The sequence below is a fragment of the Prunus dulcis genome, chromosome 5, assembly GCF_902201215.1.
Source record: "Prunus dulcis chromosome 5, ALMONDv2, whole genome shotgun sequence".
In the NCBI taxonomy this organism is placed as follows: domain Eukaryota; kingdom Viridiplantae; phylum Streptophyta; class Magnoliopsida; order Rosales; family Rosaceae; genus Prunus; species Prunus dulcis.
In genome coordinates this window covers 6,863,907-6,884,814 of record NC_047654.1, presented here as the reverse complement: position 1 = coordinate 6,884,814, position 20,908 = coordinate 6,863,907, and the positions used below count along the sequence as shown (strand labels likewise).

Genomic DNA, 20,908 nt, shown 5'->3' with positions numbered 1-20,908 from the left:
AAAGGCACGACCCAATCCAGCAGACTCCTTTAGTTCCCATGAATCCAGTGGTAAAGCCATGGCCTTTCAGAGGATGGGCAATGGATCTCATAAGTAAGATTTATCCAGCCAATAGCAAACAACACTGTTTTATCATTGTAGCTACAGACTATTTCACCAAATGGGTGGAAGCCAAACCTGTTAAGTCCATAACATTTCAAGAGATCATCACTTTTATAGAAGAGCAGATTATACAAAGGTTTGGCATTCCAGAATCAATCACAACTGACAGAGCATCTTCTTCCATGTCTGGAGAAATGCTAGATATGGCAGAAGCATTCAAATTTAAGCTACTCCAGTCCACTCCCTACTATGCTCAAGCTAATGGATAGGCAGAATCAAGTAACAAGGTGATCATCAACATTATCAGGAAAATGCTTGAGAAAAACCCAAAGTAATGGCATGTGAAGTTGTCAGAGACTCTATGGGCATATAGAACTTCAAAAATAGAGGCAACTGGCATGACCCCTTATGCTCTAACCTATGGTCATGATGCAATTATGCCAATGGAGATAGCAGTCCAGTCTCTCAAAATTGCTCATCAACACAATCTAGTTGGAGAAGACTACTCTCAAGCCATGATGCTAAAACTGGAAGGATTGGATACAAGCAGGATTGATACCCTCAAAAAACTCTTAGCAGGAAAACAGGCTGTATCAAGGGCCTACAACAAGCGAGTTAAAAACAAGAGTTTTGAAGAGGGAGAAATAGTTTGGAAAGCAATTTTGCCCCTTGGAACACACATAGCTGGTTATGGAAAGTGGTCACCTACATGGGAAGGTCCTTTCATAATTAAGGAAATCCTTGGAATGAGGGCATACAGATTGCAGGATCGATATGGAGATGTTCATGCTGCACCAATTAATGGCAAATGGTTGAAGAAATTTTATCCAACCATGTGGGACTAACAGGCTGCACAAACAGATCCTGGGCTAGAGAAGGAACAAGACTAAAACAGTTTGCTTAAAGTTCTGTTCATAATATATTTTTCTTCTGATTTGTTAAAGTTTACTTTTTTTGTTTTTCTACTTCATTTTTATTTCATCAAGAAAAATTGAAAGTCCAAAAATTGCAGCAAATAAATAAACTTTTATTAAATATTAGTCATTTTCCATGACTAAAGTTATTACATTTTCATAATTTAAATTTAAAACCCTAATTTCCTAAGGGTTTCTTGCAAACTGGCCTTCTTGATAAAAAGTTCCTTCTGGAGCAGCACCCCCTGATGGATTGAAGCCTCTGCAATCTCCAAGGCTGGCCTAGAAGCTGAAACCATGCTCTGCACAAGAAAGGTGGCCTTGGTCTTGGAACTCAGTCCAGCCCCAAGCCTGCTCTGCACCTCCCTGCATTCTACCAGCTGCTTTTGAAGCTCTTCAATCTGCTTCTCCAGCCTATCTGCAGTGGCTTTGGCTTCCTTATACCCTGCAACCAATTGGTCTAATTATGCATTCTGTTATGGCATAATTAGCCAAGTTGGCTTCATGAGTAGCTTTGCAGAACTCAGAGGTTTTGAAGGTAGGCTTGAGATCCTTATAGCGATCGTGAAGGTTGAGCACATCTCTTGCCCAACCACGGCTCATCTCAAGTATGGGCTCGAGGGCCATATTCTGTCTACGCAAGAGGTCAGATCCTTCATCAATTGATCAACAACCTCTATGTTCTCGTCCAATTCTAGCTCAGTAGATTTCCAGATTTTCAGCCTCTCTATGGCTTCCTCCACCACCTTGGATTTTGCCTTGCCAGGAGTAGAGCTGAGCTTCTTTAGTTTGTCCAGCTGGGCATCTAGGTGCATGGCCTCAAATTCTGCCAGCTCCGGATCAGCAAAGGAAGCAGTGGCAGATGAACCTGGAAAGGAATGGATGGGCATCTGCAAGGAGAGCTCAAGTTAGTTCTATGCAAAATTTTGGAAACTAAGGGAAAATCCAGAATGAGTAAATACTTACAGCAACAATTGAAGGCTTCAAAGGACTGGTCATCATTGCCAAAACCCCAACCGTTCTAGGCACTTCTACCTGAAAAGACTAATAGTTAAAGAAGCAAAAAACAGAACAGAACTGCAGGAGACAGTTGGACAAAGTTAAAATAAAAATCATCATAAGATCAGGAACAGCAACTGCTACTTTCACTACAGTTTCTGAGACTGCAACCAGTTTTTCTGCTTGTTCCACAGGCTCTGACACATATTGCTCTGCCTGCTCCTCAGACACTGGAAAGGCAGTGGAGTGTTCTGCATCTGCATCTTAGAAGAGGGCCAACTCCGAGCTGGTCAATTTTGCCTATGGGGTCTCTTGTTGTTTCTGGGCCAAGGCGATGCTCTCTGCAATCACTTCAGCAGGGATTTCTTCCTACAAATGGGCAGAAATCAGAAACAGAAGTAATAAAAAGACAGAAATTGCTGGTACGGCCAAAAAACAAAGACTCACCTCATCTGCCATCTCTTTCGTCTTCTCTTGAGCTCATTCCTCTTCTTCTTCTAGCTCTTTTTCCTGCTCCACAACCTCGAAAGCCCCCCTCAGTTCTTCATCCGTGCCACAAGTAGTTATGGGAACTGCTGCAAGTTCTTCTAGGGTCACGTACTCCACCACAGTCCTCTTTCTAAGTCTTTTTGACTTAGTAAGAGGAGGAGAAGGACTTTCAGCTGCAGTAAATAAGCAATAAATTGTCAGAGCAAGGGCTAAATCAAATTAAGATAGCAGAACATAAAAAGGCTCAAACATCCAGAATTTACTTGAGGACGCAGGCTGAGCAGCACTACCATGAACTAGAACAGTCTCCTTCCTCTTATTCCTTCTGCCAGAAGGAGTGGCTTCCATAGCTGCTTGTTCTGTCTGAGCCTCATCCTCTTCATCTCCAAAGGGAAGCTCCAAGTCTCCAGCTGAGATAACAGAAGTGACTGCACAAAATAAAGCCAGTTAGAAGTCGATCCAGCAGGAAAATAATAGAAGAAATAAGAATGATGAAGAACTTACCAATCACCTCTCCAGCCTGGATAGATTGTCCACCTATGTTCTTTGTCAAGGAAGGGTCTGATATAGACAGAACAAGATTATTAGACATCATCACCAGGGGCAGAATGAATAAAGCAAAAGACAGAATCAAGAATCTACCTTTTATAACTTGAGAGTTGATGTCTTTGATGGTCTGCACCATAAAACCCTTCGCCTCGGCCTCTGCATAAACAGTCCAGGAGTCCCAGCCATTAAAAAGCACCTTAAGTGCAGTAATCGAGGCAGGCAGTCCATGAAACATAGCCTTCCACCAAGCATCAAAATCGAGAGAACTGCAGGAGTTCGGTTCCCAGGTTGGATAGAGGGCATCTGCGCTGTTGTTGATCTTGTTTACTGCACATCTAGCATCCTTGTGCACTTCCAGATTATCTGCATCTCTCCAGGAAGTGGCCCGATTGCAGCTTCTGTATGATTTAAGTGGAATAAGCTGGGGGCAGCCAAGTTGTCTTGCACAGAAGTAGGGATGATAGACTTCTGCTCCCAAATGATAATTTAGAGGCTTCCCACCTTCACGGGGCAGATCTCTTGGCAGAGTGACACTCAGAAACTTCTTCCTAAAGTCAGTTCTGGAAGATTCCTCTTCTGGCTCCTTCTCAAACAGTCGATATCCATGCTGGAACCAAGGAGAGGTCTTTCTGATCACCACCTGCCACTGAGCTGTAGATCTCTTGGTACAGTGCCTGAAAAACATTAGGTACTCTTCAATGGAGAGCTTGGGCACTTCTGCAGACATTAGAGGAAGAGCCAAAACCTAATTTCAGGCAAAACTAGTCTGGAAACCTCAGTTGTGGGAATTAAACCTACAGCTAGATCTGGATCATCCAGAATGCACCAGGAGCAGACAGATTTAGAAGATTCTCTAGCATAGCAGTATGCAGGTTCTTGAAAAGGTGAGCCAGAACTGTAGGCCCAAGCCCTACATCAGTGTGATTGTGAAGGCTTCTGCCAGGTGTCTATACTCAAGCAGAACTGTCGAGGAACGGTTGGGGAAGATGAATTGTTCAGCCAATACAGAAGGAATAACATATGTTGTTGATCCCTGTCCTTCTCAGCACTGAACTTTCTCAAGTAATTGGAAAATAAGCAGTTTTGGTTTATTAAAGCTGAGGGGATGGTGAAAGGTTTAGTCAATTTCTCCTGGTTCCTCCTTCTGTGGTAGTCACCCACTACATCTACAGGCCTTCCATAGGGCCTGAACCCAAAGATTTGAGCCATGTCCAATAGAGTTGGAGCCATGGGACCTACACGAAAATCAAATGTGTTGCTAGCAGAATTTCAGAAACACAGAGCGGCAGCAAGCAGATTCTCATCTCTATTAATGGACAGCTTGGACAGAAGAATGATGTCATAGATACCAGCCTGTTTCCAATGAGCTCTATATCGTGGGAGAAGTCTGTCAATCCAATCTGCCCATTTAACTGGACTGTTCCTCACCTCACTGGATGGGAAGGAACCGCTCAAATTCTTGCTGACCAAGAATGAGAAACCAGGGTAGAGGAACTCTCGAAGCATAGAGGAGCTTCAGCATCATCTTTGAGCAGTCCTTCCATTTCAACAGGTACAAGACCAAACCAATGAGGGCCTAGCACCAAGATGTTTTCAAAAAGGTGAAAGACATTCTCGTCCAGATTCTTTTGTGCAAAAGGGTGAAGCTTGCTCCGAACCTTAATGGCGTGTTTATCAACACCAGCCCTAGTAATGTAATCAGGAGGAATTGAAAAAGACGAACCCTGGGCATGAGTTTTTGGAGAAGACATTTTTTAGGGATTACGAGTCGAGACAAAGGAAGGATTAAGGTCTAAACAAAGAGAAAGGGTAGAAACTTCGGAGAACACTGGAAAGGATACGGTCTGAAAGGCTAGGTTTTTCGAATAAACAGGAACTGTAAGTTTGAATTTCTTTTAAAAAGCTCAAAAACGTGGGAGGAAGAAGGCAAAGCATCATCTATTGATAGCTAGCTGGTAACTAGCTATTAATTACCCAGTTCCCCACGAACTGTAGCTCTACAGACAAACATGGCAGACGTGGGTTAGCAGAAACGGAAGAAAGTGGCACGCAACATTAATGGCCAATTGATTCAATCTGAACCGTTAAAAATCGAGGAACCATTTCCAGACAGTTCATATTCAAGGGGGCATTGTTTTGGCCAAAATCTTGCACACCCAGCCCAACGCTACAGAGCCTAGAATAACAAAGACAAAAAAGCAGGGCCCGAGAAGTTTGGACTCTGAAAATAAACATGAATCAAAGGTCCAAAATCCAACAAAAAGCCCAGCCCATAACCTATCTCAAGCTTGGGCTTCGAAAAAACTAAATTGGGCTTGGCATGATCAAAGTAAAAAAGTGAAAACCAAAAGGTAACAGACCCACGTGATTTTTTTTTTTTTTTGACTTGGAAAAGTCAGCAATTTCAACTAGGTTGATAAGAATTGACAGGGGAAGGCAAAAGAGAAGACATCTCTGAATCTCTGCCACCAAAAGATCAAAACCCTTTTATATATTCAGAGATATTGTTTCGACTCCGAAAAAGGCACCATCTTTCAAGGGATATGCATGCTATGTTCTCAAAAAGAGATAAGCAGGAAACAAGGAGTTGTTCAACTAGAAAATCAAACTAACCATCACAGTTTGAGCTCTCACAAGGGGAAGTTGGAATTAAAGAGGGATTAGGTTCTCTTTTCAAAAAAACAGAGAAGTGATTGTCCTAAGAAATGACCATTGAGAGCTTATCTGCCAGAATTGATAAAACTCTTTCTTCTTTGCATTTAAAAAATAAAAGATCTTTTGAGAATTTTGCCGTCCATTATTAAAAGAAAGAAACCCTACTCCAAAGCATTTCTTATAAATATAAGATGAGGGGAACAAGGTAGAGGACAACACTCATTTTTCAACAATCAATCAAACAATCAAAAATCAACCAAAGGCAAAAAACTCAAAATGATCACTTGATCACTGAGAACCTTCAAACAAAATGGAGCAACCAAAAGCTCATTTGAGCCACAAAAGAAGCCAACTATAGATCAGAACTTCCAAAGTTCAGACTTAGAGAAATAAGTCATTCAAAATGAGACTTCTCTCTCATTACAAATTTGGTTCAACAAATGCCAAGACAAGCAGAGTTTGAGTTTTCACAAATATGAAAACCTCAATAAATTTTACAGTGCAGTTCCAACTTATTAAGTCCTCAAGTCCAGCTACTTCTGCCCCCTCAAAAGCCTCCCAAGGCTTGAAGTAGATTAAAGCTCTGCCAAAATTGAACTTTGATATCGGTTTACAGCTGAAGGTAAGCAGTTGAAGTTGTTGACAGCTCAGTCCAGTACAGACATACTCAGTCCAGCCCGGATTAGAAGTTTCTACCCAGGCAGAAATGGGATTCCAGCTATCTTTTTGTCTTTCTAAAGTTGATTTCTCCCTTCTTAATTTTATAAAAGGTAGTTCTGCCTAAAACAGTCCACTTTATTATCATCTATTCTGGCCAGAACTACCACTTTTATACTGTGATAAATTATGAAGTACTCACCAGTCTGAGGCAGGAAAAGAACTTACTTGGGAGATATTCCTCACCCAAATTCACATTGTTTAGAAATAAGTAACTTGGGGCGCAAGTTATTTGTTTCAAAGAAGTCTGCTAGGATTTTTTTATTGCTAGCAGTGGCACGCTCGCACACCAAAGAAAGTTGGCTTGTTGACCAGTCAATGATTTTCAAGGTAATGGGGAACTTTGCCCTTCCATCACAGGAATAAAAACAAAACGGGTGAACAATTCTTAAATTATTATTATGTGCACTTGACTTTTTATTGGAAATGAGGAGAATTGGTTTTGGTTTTGGTTTTGGTTTTGATGTTGAGCGTCTGTTTAGTTTCTTCTCTTCTTCTTTTTTTTTTTTCCCCTTTTTCACACACACACAGAGAGAGAGAGAGAGAGAGAGAGAATATATATATGGAGTACGAAAAATTTGTGCCCCAGGCTGTGGCCCTGGTTGCCCTAGGCCAGGGCATACTCTGTTAGAGATGGAATTCAAATATTAGAATAGAGGAGTATGCATGGGGTGAAGTAAAGATAACTCTAGCAATATATACCCGGCCTGCTTCCCATTCATTCCTTTATAAGGATGCTCTTCAGTTGGTCAATAGGGCGTGTCCTTTTCGCTTATGTAATATGGGCGGTGTAATGGGTGCACTTGGCTAACGCATAAAAACCTTGGTCCTCTTTCATTGGTCTAGTTCGGTCATTGCTTATCTCTTTCTTCTTTGGGGAAAAAGTGCACCAATTAGGGGAGGTGAAAAGGCAAGAAATAGGGAAGTAGAGTAGTTGGCACACGCCAGTCAATCCAGTATGTACGTCGCTTTCGTTCTTTCCATTCAATATCTCATTACCGATCGCATTTGTTTTATTCTGCCAAGACAATCCCTTACTACTTGCCCCCATCCATGCCTATCTCACTTGTTTACAACTCTTATGGGTCTTTTAGCGCTGCTTTCAAATGATGCAATATCTAGGCTTCCTGGACCTGTTCTCTCCCCCAATCCTCATAGCATTAAGATTCCAAGCACTAAGTATTCCATGCTTGCTCAGATGCGTCAATTTGCCTATACCATTTTCCTCTTGTAGAGAGCTCTAGATAGGAGGGAACTAATAGTTTAGATAAGGTTCATTGCTATTTTCTCTCCCACTGCGCTAGCACTTAAGAGACTCTTTTAGCTCAGAGTGAAGGATCACAACAAGGAGTAACCAAAGTAGGCAGTACCGCTGTACCAATTCACGACTACCATTTCTGTAATTTAACTTCCCTGCCCCTTGTCCACTCAGTCTTCTTTTCGAACCTTAAAAGCATTAAGTAAAGGGGGAACAGGGGCCGGAAAATCTACTCATTCAAAGGGAAAACATACCCCTCTATTTATTCCCACAAGAAGAAGAGCTAGTGAAATGGGCATTCTTCATGCTAGTGAGGGAAAGAAAAGAGGCATGTTGCGAGAGGATAGATTGATTCAGCTCCTAAGAAGCATAGGTTTGGAATCCGAGCCGAACTCTGTTCATGTCCGACACTTGGCGGGTGTCGGGCACAATGACTAAATTTCCCTTCTAGTTAAAATTCAAGTACAAGTTCAACTTCTACCGAAAATTCGGCAAAGTCTCCCCTGCAATTTGATCATTTCCCATAATTTTCACCTGTCAAAAGCATAAATATACATATCCCAACTGCCAACATGCTTCCAATTTAAGATCCAAACAGTTCTGATAAACTAAACGGCCTCAGGCCACACAGAAAGTCCTAGGGCAAATCATCAGAGCAACTAATTCAGGAATATACAACAGAACAATTTGATTTCAAAAGAAAATTCTATAAAAAAAAAGGAAGAGTGGAGCGGAGTGTGGAATCTGCCCGGTGGTGGCGCTCTGGTGCGTCTATTGCCTGGGACGCAAAACATTCAAAAATGTGAGTGGACAAAAATAAAGGTCTAGAAAATAGCATATGAACATACTAACCCCACTGTAAAAACAGTTATGCAAAACTGAATTTTCCTCTTCATTATATTCGTACTAAAATCAATGCATTCACATAATTATATACGTATATGCCAATCATACTCAAGGTCAATAAAACTCTCTTAAAAGCATTGAAATCAATTTAAAACTACCACCTAGGTGTACCCCTTTAATTCTGTCAATTTCTGATATCCGTCAATTCCCGATAATCCGTCAATTCCTGATAATCTGTCAATTCCCCTGGCAAGTTTCGGTGACACAAAGTCAACCCGAGCAGCAAACTGGTAGGATTTAGGGGACCGTAGTCAGCCTGATCCGCATTCCTGGCTCCCACGGTCCGGGCGTCCCCAAAACTCGTGAGGCAAATGTCAAGCGCGCTGACAAAACTGAAGGCAACCTGGATGTCTGTGGACATCGTCATATCCGAAGGCAACATAAACCAAAGGCAACCTAGATGTCCGTAGACATCGTCTTATCTGAAGGCAACCTGTTTCTATAACTGGGTACTTAAGGTGGCTTAAGAAAATCTAAAATTTCTGAAAGGTCTGATGAATAACTGAATTTTTGTTAAATCTAGAACTTTGCTGTCATTTACCTGATATATATCTCAAGCTTTACTTTCCATATCTTTTTAGCATATTCAACTAGGCAGCATATAAATAAAGATATTTAACTTCAACAAATCATGCTAGGAAAACCATAATCAATAAAACTTATTCAAGATCAAATAATGAAATTCATTTGCATAAAATCATTTATAAAAGAAAAGTCCACTCACTCCTGGTCCGAGCTAGCTGGACCTCCTGAAGGTCCCTCATGCGGGTCTGCCTGGCCCCGGGTGCCTGATTAAACCACCATGAATATTTAATTAATAAAAGTGCTCGGTATAAGTATTTAATTAAAACACTGACCCCCATCTCCTAGAAGTGCGTGCACTAACTTTAAAGTCATTCTTATGCCTACTTAAGCATTTCGGATTGTTAGAACTGTCTTAAAAGACCCGAGACTCACTAAGTGATAAACTTCCATATTAGTCAATACGGGACCTCGTGGGATCCACGACCTCCAATTACCAATCCGAGAGTTCCTATAAGTTCCTCACATTTAAATAACCATGTCCTGCAAGTCTGGTCTGAATCGGACGATCGGATTGCTCACAATCATACGATCGGATGGTTATTGTTTAACTTAAACTTTGAAATATTAAATTGGAGTATCCGGGACTCCGATTCTCGATCCGTGAATTTGTACATGATCCTAGAGGTGCCTAGATTAACATATTTGAAAATGAAGTTGATCCAACGGTCTGGATGTATCAAACCCGGATAACGCCTAATATGTGATATCTAATCAACGACCAAACGATAACCAAGTTGAAATCCGAGCATACCGTCATGCTCAGGACGTGGCGAACATTCTAGGACAAAAACCTAACATTGACACCCCAGTGACACGCTGCCACGTGCCGCCACCGCCGGCGGGCGCATTGAGAAAATTTCCGGCGATCGGAAAACTCCAAACCGCCGGCCAATAATCACACCTACGGATTAAGCACATCAAGGGGAGTAACTTTATACCTTGGCTCGACGATCAATTTCATCTCTAAAGCCCTCGAACGAAGCTTTCTGTCACTTGAAAACCTAGAAAATTTAGTTTCAAAATCAACGAAATTAGAATGGATTCATGTTAGTTTTCGAGGGATGACACAAAGAGAAGGTAGGAGAGTAGCTTAGGTGTAATTACCTGAGCTATAGCGGCTGGAATCCACCGGAAAATACCCAAAAAAATTCTGGGTTCGAAGCTGCCCGTTTTCGGGCTCAACTTTGGCTCTATTTTCTAGTTGATTCGCTTGGAATCAAGGCTGGATATGGGTATTTATGGGAAGAGGAGAAAGAGGCGAAGAGTTTGCAAGTTGTGGCACTTGATTTGGTGGCCAGACGAGGAGAAATGGTTGTCTGAAAATGACTGTTCGAAACATTCGCGAGGACGTGCTCTACGTATCTCGAGCAAAAAGTCAACTTTTGACCCAATAAAATATTCCCGGGGTAAATAGTCTTTTCCCATAATAAATTAATAATTCAAAATTGATTTAGGATCGGGTTGTTACAAGGACACTTGGCTTATCAGAGGCAATGGCCTTCGCCTACGTCAAAGACAATCGATTCGCCCTACTAACATGTCTTCTGTTGTGATTGGGTGTCTGGTGGTACCTTCTGCCAGGGCTCCTTTTGGATTCGAACTCTCATGGCACGTTGGCATTATTGCCTTTTGCAATTACTAAATAAGTATTTAAAAAAAAAAAAAAACTTCCCAAAAATTTGGCATTGCATGAAGTTCAATTCATTCCCAAAAATATGTTATCTTGTGTCTCAAGCAAATCAAAGACAATTTCTATCAGAATTATCCCATAAAATCATGATAATATCTCCAATGATTTACTAGATTTTTTCCTCCATTTGACATACACAACAATATACTTTCTTGAAATTTCTAGATTACATATTTTGACCATAAATAGGCAAAATGCAAATTATGGCAATGCCTATTATTCTTGAAATTTCTACGTTGCTTATTTTGGGCATGAATGGTGGGCTAGTTTACTGAACAAACTAATGATATTGGCAAATACTGCTATAAGATCATATAGTAAATGGAAATAAGTAAATCTGATTTGTTACATTGTTTTTTTATATACAAGAAATCTAATTATACATGATCTTAGCATTTTGAAAATTAATTACCATGATTTGTTATGTAAATATTGATTCTTGCAAGTAATTATGTGATTAATTCATATTTCAACTCTATAAATTCATTTCAATCTCACCACCATAACAACAACCACGAGTCTAAAGGTATCTCTGTCAGGGTTTTTTTTTCTTCGGTTTTTGCCAAAGTACTAGTTGTAAGGTGAAGATGGCGAAGGTGCTGCCGCAACTCAACTTTTTTATCATCCTTGTTCTTCTTGGTTCAGGTATATAGATATATCATATATATACATACTTTCAACGTCTCATTGTAAATCTCTACGTATATCAACTGGCATAACTAACTCAAGGTTTTGTTTTTTCGTCAGCTATGTTCACGAAAGCCATTGTCAAAGAAAATAACGCAAACGGTAAGCATGAATGAGATTTTGAGTGGACCCAAATTTTAGTCTCTATATAATGTGGCAGATGCATGACAATGTCTTGTTTGATAAATATGAATGTGGATGCGGGGTATAGCTCAATTGGTTGAACTCTTTCACCTCTATTTATGTGAGTAGAGATTTGAAACTCCGAGGCACCCAATTCATTTGTACAAACACCTCTTCCCAATTGCTTTTACTAAAAATTTAAATAAAAAATGTCGAAAATGTCATTGTACTTTTGAAAATTTGATTGTTTTGTTTTTGAAGGGGTGACGTCGGCTGATCCCAGCTGCAGAAAGATTATATATGGTTCATATTGCCCCGAGCCAAGAGGGCCACTCCGGCTAGGAAAGGAAGATGAATGCAGCGTAAGATGTTCGCTGGCTGAGCCCAACAGTGTGTCAATTTGCGAGGGAAGGCCACCCACTCCAAATGAAATATATTTTTGTGTGTGCGTGTTGCCTTGCTAGACCTGTAGCAAATAATAATAATAATAATAATAAATAAAACCCTTATCCATTGGATAAATTAAGAGGACATTAATATTATCTTTTTTTTCTTTCTTTTTTTCGCATGAAATAAGCAATGCCTATTATTCCTCTCTCTCTCTCTCTCTCTCTCTCTCTCTCTCTCTCTCTCTCTCTCTCTCTCTCTCTCGATTGACTAAATTTGATTCATATTATACTTGATTGGTTGAAGGATATTTTTTTTATTGGATTTTTTTAGATTTTTATTTTTATTTTTCAACCTTGGATACATCCAAAGACGACAATAAATTATTCTTATTATTAATTATTTTATATGAATTAATTAGGCTCACGTTTAATCGGGAAAAAAAGACATATGACGTTGTGGGAGTATTGCAAAGAGCATCTCGAGTTGATATGTCACCTTGAGACATATGACATGTCACCTTTAGGCTCACGTCAAATTGTCCCCCTTTCTTAAATTTATTTTTAAAATTTCCTTGTTGTACTTCCTATAATACCCTTTTGTAAATTATTCTGTTTGTTTCAATTTTCAATATTTTTAGGATCTCAATTTATGAAGATATTGTCTCTTTTGAAATTCAAGTGACAGTTGCATTTACCTTTTCAATTTCTTGGTGACGACCAAAATTGAAGGAACACATCGTTGACTACATATTTTCAAACAAGAATGTACTACCTCTCTAATTATATGCCCAATAAGAATGTACAATTTATATAGAAAGAAACCGATCAAAGAAAATGTATAATGGGTAATCTTTTGAAGTCAAACGATTCAATTAAAGTTATTTTTAAAAAATTATTTTTTATTGTGAATGAAATTTCATCAACCTTATAAATCAAACAATAATATCAACATGAAAATATGTAGTCTCGTTAAAATGTCCCGAAAATAGAACTTCACTTGTCCATCACCAAACACCATAACAAGTTCCTCTCCTAACTCGGGACACCTTCCATGCCATGCTCCCTACAAGTTTTGAGTTAAACTTAAAATGCACTCTACCTTCTAGCATAGCTAGCCTTGCATATACTTATTCTTTTGGTGACTATTTTAAGCGCACATTTTCAAGGATTTCATACAATTATATCATCAAACGACATTGACCCAACAAAAAAGCAAAAAAACTTATATAAAATAAGGATAATATTGTTTTTCTATCTTCGGCCAATCACATATTGTCACGTGAAAAAATTATCACGCATAATATGTCATGATTAACCTCCGTTTCACATAAGTGTTTCTTTAAAAAAATGGAAATGATGACATTAATATGATTTTTATTTATTTATTTTGGTCTAAAGACTTTTACTTAATTAATTCTTAACTTGGTTGACAGACAATTGACAGCTTGCTAAACTGTCGCTAACTAGCCCCTCCTCTTATTTAATTGTTTTATTTATTTATTTAGTAGTCGTTTGAGCAGTTGAACTTGACGGATTGACTGGTCAAAATATTCAAAAGGTCTATTTTTATTACCAAAAGTCGAGAACCGTTACCGTCTGTCTCGCAAGCTCTCTCTCTCTCTCTCTCTGTTTCCCTCCCTAACCTCTCTCTCCTGTGTCTTAGGTCCATCAGCTTCTTCGAATTCGATTCGTTCCCATTTTAGCTCAGCTGGCTCTGCTCTAGCTCACTGGATCAAGGTATGATTTCTACCCACATACATAACATTATATTGTTGTTTTACTTATCGGTCCTGTGTTGATCTATTGCTTTTCTAATTCTGGAACTCGAATTTCCTTTAATACCCAGAAGAAAAAAGAGAAAAAATTTCAGTCAGGGACCCCTTTTTAATACAACTAGCCCAAAACAACTGAAATGATCGAAAAAGGTAGTATTTTGTATTTGAATTAGATGAAGAACAGTGTTGCTCTTTTTTATCTTTTTTTTTTTCTGTTCTTAAACTGTCCAGAATTGAATTTAGCATATTGGGTTTTCTCCAGACTATTGGATTTTGATACTTAGCAAGATTTTCAACATGATGTAATATGATTGTTGTGAATTCAAGTTGTTTTTTACTGGAATTTGTTGAAAAATTATAAGTAGTTTCAGTCTGACAATGCATGTTATGGTTTTGCAAAAGCATGAGCTAGGAACTTGTAACATAAACTTCGAAGAATAATTTTTTTAGTTTCTCTCGGCTTTATAATCTAAGTAAAAGTTAGTTTCATTATCACTTGGTATTTATGTTGTGTTCTGACTTCTGGTAGAACTATCTATGGTTTCCCATAATTTTGTCTTTGATCACTGCAAAAACATGATGACAGTCATTTTGACTAGTTCTGTAATCTGTCTCTCTCTCTCTCTCTCTCTCTCTCTCTCTCTCTCTCTCTCTCTCTCTCTCTCCGATTCTTTGCTAGGAAGCTGATTTACCAAATTTTGTGGAGTTTACACCTTTCAGAGAGAGGGATAAGGCTTGGACATTATCAAACACGTAGGTAGTTTGAAAATTTGGCAGACCTTGTTACGAAAGCTGAAATTTCTGGACCTGGACTCTCATTTAGGAGAATTGTAGATTAATAAGCTCATGGCTGCTGGGGATTCACTTTTTTATATGTTGGCGAGGTGGAAATCTTGTAGTATGATGAGATGAAAACTTTATGTGAGAGCCTTGCTGTGATCCTAATGAAAGAATTTATCCGGCTCTTTGGCGGGTATAAAATTGACTGGAAAAAGATATTTTTTGTGGGGGCCATCATGACAGCATCCTGTGTCATGTTGCAGATGTTTATACTTAATGATCCTCTGGATATGTGGTTCCTCTCTCTGCCGGTCGCAATTCCATCAGATAAACCCTTGAACAGTAGCCTCAGCTTGAATAAGACCTCTACTGAGGCAAGGGTCAAAAGATTGCAAATAATTTCTGGTGCCCCCATTGTTTCACCAAATCCTCCTATTGATTTGAATCTCTCAGTGCCAATTATGCCAGTTGCAGCCTTAGTTCCTCCGAGGGGAAAATCTAGAAGGAGAAGAAAAGATTCGAAAGTTGATAACATGTCAAAGGTCGTCCCTCCTCCTCCCCCTCCACGTAGAACTGTGCCTTCTCGTATGCAGGTAGTCTTGTTCCTTTTTTCATTGAGTTTATGCTAAAGAAAGATGTTACCAATGATCTTAACACTGTAGCATATGTATTTAGAAATTCATTTGGTCCTTGACACCAAAAGAGGCACTTGTATATGCAAAGAAAGAGGTCGAGCATGCCCCAGCAGTTATGGAGGATGATCCTGATCTATATGCCCCTATATTTCGAAACATTTCTGTTTTCAAAAGGTAATCTCACAATGCCATCACCATTTTTCCTTTGTCATCCTAGTTGTTCATATGCGTGCCAGTGTGTGTGTGATACATATTTTGAATGCAAACTTCTAGGAATTGTGGATGTTCATTTAGTCCTTCATGTGAAAAAAAGTATATTTGCTCATAGGTCACCTACTCGGGTATATGCAGTGTTTACTTGCAAGATTTGAGATACATAATGGTAAGAGTGGTTGGGCATAGGACTGGTTAAAGGAAATCTTATCTGCATTGTGCGGTCTAGCTAAGTTAGTATCAGTGATATTGAGTTCAAGGAAGTCTTTGGGCTCAAATTTCACTTGTCCTAATTTTTGTCTATTAGGTTACATATGTTACGCATCCTTTCATGTTCTGTTCTTCAGTTGTTCTGAATTTCTTATTCACCACATGAATCTGTAATTTTCTCAGTACTATGAACCTCATTCATTTCATGTTCTTGGTCACAAAATTTTGTTAATCACTCATATTCAGGCTTGTCTCTGACGGTATGAAACCCTTACCCATGTTCTTCCTCTCTATAATAACTCTACGTATCATATCATAGTGCAAAAGCCCTGAATATCCTGAGACATTTAAATCTTCTTCTGATTATAAGGTATCAGAAATTTTAAAATACTGTGACTTTTGATAAAGTCCCATTGTATCGCCACTCAGAAGCATTTTTTCTTTTCTAAATCTTGGTTGGGTTCATTTTTAAATTTACTCATCCTTCCCTTTATCTGAAATTTATACGAGTCTAAAGAATCTATTAGACGAGCCATACATATTCTTGTTGAGTTACAGTAGAGCACTAGGATGATAAAGCATGCAGCAATTTGTTTTTTCTTTTTCAGAAACTTGGACTTATTATTTTGGTTCCAAAGATTTTACCTAATTAATGTACCCAAAGATTTGTACTTATTATTAGAAACACATTCCTTTCAGTATATAACAATATATGTGATCACAAGCTATCTTGGTTACATTGCTCTAGCCAGGCTCAATTCCTTTTTGTTAGAATTCTGAGTTTATCTCTGTATTTTCAGATTAGGGAGAGGTGCACATTCTAGAACATTTAGCTAGAGAGAATGAAGAGAGAATAGGAATGCACTGTTCTATTGATTTCAGCAAAACTCTGCAGCTCTCATAGTGTGACTGACAGAGAGAGAGAAGTATGATTCTCTCTAACAGAATTACAGCTGTCACCCTATTAGGTGATTACACCTGTCATACCAAATCTAAGCTAGAGAATCCACCTAGACTATGATCTAATGGTCCTCATTACATCATTGGAATAGACTTAGTAGAAAAACAGAATAAATAGAATATGACTTCAGCTCTAAGAAATCTGCAGGAGGATTATATTTCAACACTCCCTTCTAATCCTTTAGCTGATTTCACGCCAAGCAGGCTTCTCAGCCTCACAAACCGATCCTTAGGCAGAGCCTTAGTCAAAATGTCTGCTATCTGATCTTCTGTCTTGCAGTACACCAGTTCAATTTCTTTTGCTTGAATGGCTTCCCTTATAAAATGAAATTTCCTGCTGATGTGTCTTGTCTTTTGGTGATGAACTGGATTCCTTGCCATTGCAATTGCAGAGGTGTTGTCACATAGAATTGGAGTCCCTTCTATCTGTTCTTCACCAAAATCTTGAAGCACAAATCTGAGCCACTTAGCTTGTGAAGTTGCTTCTGCAGCACTCACATACTCAGCTTCGGCTGTAGATAAAGCAACTGTGTTTTGCTTGATGGAAGCCCAAGAGAACATGCCTGAGCCTAGTGTGAAGGCATATCCTGAGGTGCTCCTCATATCATCCTCACTCCCAGCCCAGTCACTGTCACAGTACCCAATTAGAGTAGCTGTCTTCCCCTTTGCAAACTCAATTCCAAAATCCAATGTGCCTTGAATGTATCTCAGCACCCTTTTAGCAGTTCCCATGTGTTTCTTTGAGGGATTGTGCATAAACCTAGCAAGCAAGCTAGATGCAAACATGACATCTGGTCTTGTGGCAGTCAGATAAAGCAGGCTTCCTACAATCTGTCTGAATTCACTTTCATCTGCTGCTTCACTCCCATCTTCTCTACACAATTTCTCATTCACCACTAATGGAATTGCCACTGACTTGCAGTCTCTCATTCCAAACTTCTCAAGAATTTTCATGGCATATTTCTTTTGTTGAATGAAAATATGCTTGTCAGTTTGTTCCACTCCCATGCCAAGAAAATGATGCAACAGACCCAAGTCTGTCATCTCATAGTGTTGCATCATATCTTGTTTAAATTCTTCAAGCATTTTAGGACAGCTTCCAGTATATATAATGTCATCTACATAGAGTGAGACAATGATAATACCTGAGGTGTCACTTGTTTTGATATAGAGAGTAGCTTCACTTAAGCTTTTCTTGAAACCTGCAGTGTTGAAATAGGCATCTATTTCATCATACCAGGCCCTTGGGGCTTGTTTCAGTCCATATAGAGCCTTGTTCAACCTGTACACCTTGGTTTCCTTGCTCTCTTGAACATATCCTTGAGGTCAACATAAACTTCCTCCTTTAGAATGCCATTGAGAAAGGCAGACTTCACATCCAATTGAAATAGGTTCTATTCCTTTTGTGCTGCAAGGGCTATCAAAGTTCTGATGGTGTCAAGTCTTGCCACAGGGGCAAATGTCTCATTATAGTCGATTCCAGGCTTCTGTGAATAGCCTTTAGCCACAAGCCTAGCTTTATTCTTCTGCACAGTACCATCTAGGTTCAGTTTGACATTGTAGACCCACTTAACACCTATTACTGGTTTGTTAGATGGCCTGTCAACTAATTTCCAAGTATTGTTCTTCTCAATCATCTCCAATTCAGCCTCCATTGCACATCTCCATGATTCATCCAAATCTGCTTCTTCAAAGCTGTCAGGTTCTACAATGCACATGTTGCATTGTGCCATGATGTCATTAATACTCCTCCACTTGTGAGGTGTGTGATCAAGCCTTTGAGTCTCTTCAAGCATTTCTTCCCCTTGAGGTGCAATTTCTTCTTCCATCTGCATTTGAGTATCCAAGAACTGAGAGTGATCATCTAATACCCTCTGTTCAGTTTCTGCAGTATCTTGATTTCCATCTGGCATAGGTACTCCCACATCTGCATTGCTAGGATTCTCCCATTTCCATGAGGCTTCTTCATCAAAATAGACATCCCTAGACAAGATAATCTTTCTTGTCTTAGGATCATACAGTCTATAGCCTTTTTCACACAATCCATAGCCCATAAAAATGCATTTGTGACTGTTTTCTTCCAACTTGTGTCTCAAAACAGAAGGAATAAGCACATGACATAGGCATCCAAACACTTTCAAGTGTGCAATACCTGGCTTTCTTCCTGTGTAGGCCTCAAATGGTGTCATTTTCTTAAGAGACTTAGAAGGACACCTGTTGAGAAGGTAGACTGTTGTATGAACAGCTTCTGCCCAAAACTCATATGGAAGACTCTTTTCATGTAGCATAGACTTTGCCATCTCAATCACAGTCCTGTTCTTCCTCTCAACAACTCCATTTTGCTGAGGGGAATATGCTACTGTCAGCTGTCTTTGTATTCCAGCCTCACTGCAGCATGCAAGAAATTCATTTGACATGAATTCTCCACCTCTGTCACTTCTAAGTGATTTCACTTTGTGTCCACTCTGCAATTCTGTCATTGCTTTGAACTTCTTGAAACATTCAAAAGCATTGGATTTATTTCTGAGAAAATAAACCCAAGCCATTCTTGTATAGTCATCAATGAATAACAGGAAATATCTGTTTTCTGACATTGATGCAATCTGCATTGGACCACAGATGTCAGTGTGAACTAATTCAAGTGGAAACTGAGCTCTCCAAGTAGATTCTGCAGGAAATGAGTCTCTATGTTGCTTTCCCAGCTTGCAGCCTTCACCCACTGCTAAATCCTTCTCCAGACTAGGCAGTCCATGAACCATGTCTTGATTTGCTAGCATCTTGATGCTTTGATCATTAAGATGACCCAGCCTTTTATGCCAAGTCTGCAAACTGTGAGTCACACTTGCTCTCAACACCAACTGAGTAGCAGGTACCATTGTGAGAGAGAAACACCTATTGCTAGTCATTGGAACCTTAGCTATAGGATTTTGCAGTGACCAATCATCAAAAATTGTCACCATTCCCTTTCCAAATACTAAACAATACCCATGTTCCATCATCTGACCAACACTGAGCAAGTTCTCTTCTAAACCAGGCACCAACATCACTTCTTGAATGTGTTTTCTGCCTGTCTTGGTTTCCATCACAAGAGTACCTTTTCCTGCAACTTGAACTGTCTCTCCAGTCCCCATTTTCACCTTGGAAGTTACATCCCTTCGAATATCTATCAGTAGCCTTTCATCTCCAGTCATGTGGTTGCTACAACCACTGTCCACATACCAAGAATTGTTCAATTTCACATCTGTCACAGCATTGCATGCATAAAACAATGTTCCAGTTTCTTCAACCTGATTGGCATAGTTCACCTTCTGCACAGATTGATTGTCATGGCAATTTCTAACCATGTGACCAAACTTTCCACATCCTCTGCATTTTGGTTTTCCTTCAAACCAGCACTTGCCATAGTGCAGTTTTTCACAGTGCTTGCAGGGTGTTTTAGTTCCATCATTTGATGCATTTGGTTTGGGATTTGAATTGGACTTGTTATTCCAATTCTTCCCATTTTCCTTCAAGTTCTTCTGAGACTTGTTACCTCCAGAAGAACTTCCATTCTTAGAGCTTTTACTCTCAATGTTCAGACTAGTGAAAGCCTTTTCTGTGGAATTTTCATTGTGCCTATCTAATCTGAGCTCAAAGTTCTTGAGAGATGCAACCACTTCTTGAATTTCAAGAGTGTCAAGATCCTTTGAATGCTCAATCACAGAACATATAGAATCATAAGATCTAGGCAAGCTAATAAGCAATTTCTGCACAACTCTTTCTCTAGGTAACTCTTCACCATAATTCTTCATTTGATTAATTAGATCAAACAGTTTAGCAGCATAAACAGAAAATGATTCACTATCCTTCATACGAGTGTATTCAAACTCTCTACGTAGGCCTTGTAGTTTCACACTTCTTACCTGTTTATCACCTCTAAACTCTTGCTTCAAAATATCCCATGCACCTTTTGAGGTTTCTTCATTCACTATTCTGGGAAAAATTTGGTCTGAGACTGCACCTTGGATCAGTCCAAGTGCACGAGCATCTTTCATCAAAGTCTCAGCCGTTACAGACTTCTCTTCTTCAGCAGCTTTAGATCCTTCTTCCTTTCCTTTTTCCTTCGTTGGATCTGAAGCATCAAAGCCATTTTCAACCAAATCCCACAGTCCATGAGATTTCAGGATGGTCTTTAATCGAATGCTCCAAAACTCATAGTTTTCTCCATTGAACACTGGTGTACGAAGCTCAGAAGAGCTTGATCCTGCCATGTTAGACATCAGACGCAGCTAG

At 39.4% G+C, this 20,908-nt stretch overlaps 2 protein-coding genes across 4 annotated transcripts in view; both read left to right on the top strand.

Moving 5' to 3' along the window:
- The first annotated feature begins 11,425 nt into the window (after positions 1-11,425).
- Positions 11,426-12,138, top strand: LOC117628927. The gene is made up of 3 exons (XM_034361471.1): positions 11,426-11,509; positions 11,612-11,653; positions 11,936-12,138. The coding sequence occupies exons 1-3, from the start codon at positions 11,452-11,454 to the stop codon at positions 12,136-12,138; spliced, it is 303 nt and encodes a 100-aa protein (XP_034217362.1). The 5' UTR covers positions 11,426-11,451.
- Positions 12,139-13,667: 1,529 nt separating this feature from the next.
- The window catches only part of LOC117627642 (probable glycosyltransferase At5g03795), a 59,920-nt gene continuing 52,679 nt past the window's right edge, over positions 13,668-20,908 (top strand). Inside the window, exons 1-3 of one of the 3 annotated variants that reach the window (XM_034359812.1) lie at positions 13,668-13,800; positions 14,882-15,211; positions 15,294-15,427. In XM_034359812.1, coding sequence (XP_034215703.1) covers positions 14,882-15,211; positions 15,294-15,427 — 464 coding nt within the window. In that variant the 5' untranslated portion in view covers positions 13,668-13,800. Of the gene's footprint in view, positions 13,801-14,517; positions 15,212-15,293; positions 15,428-20,908 lie in introns of all 3 variants that reach the window. The other 2 variants (XM_034359811.1, XM_034359810.1) reach the window with 2 other exon arrangements.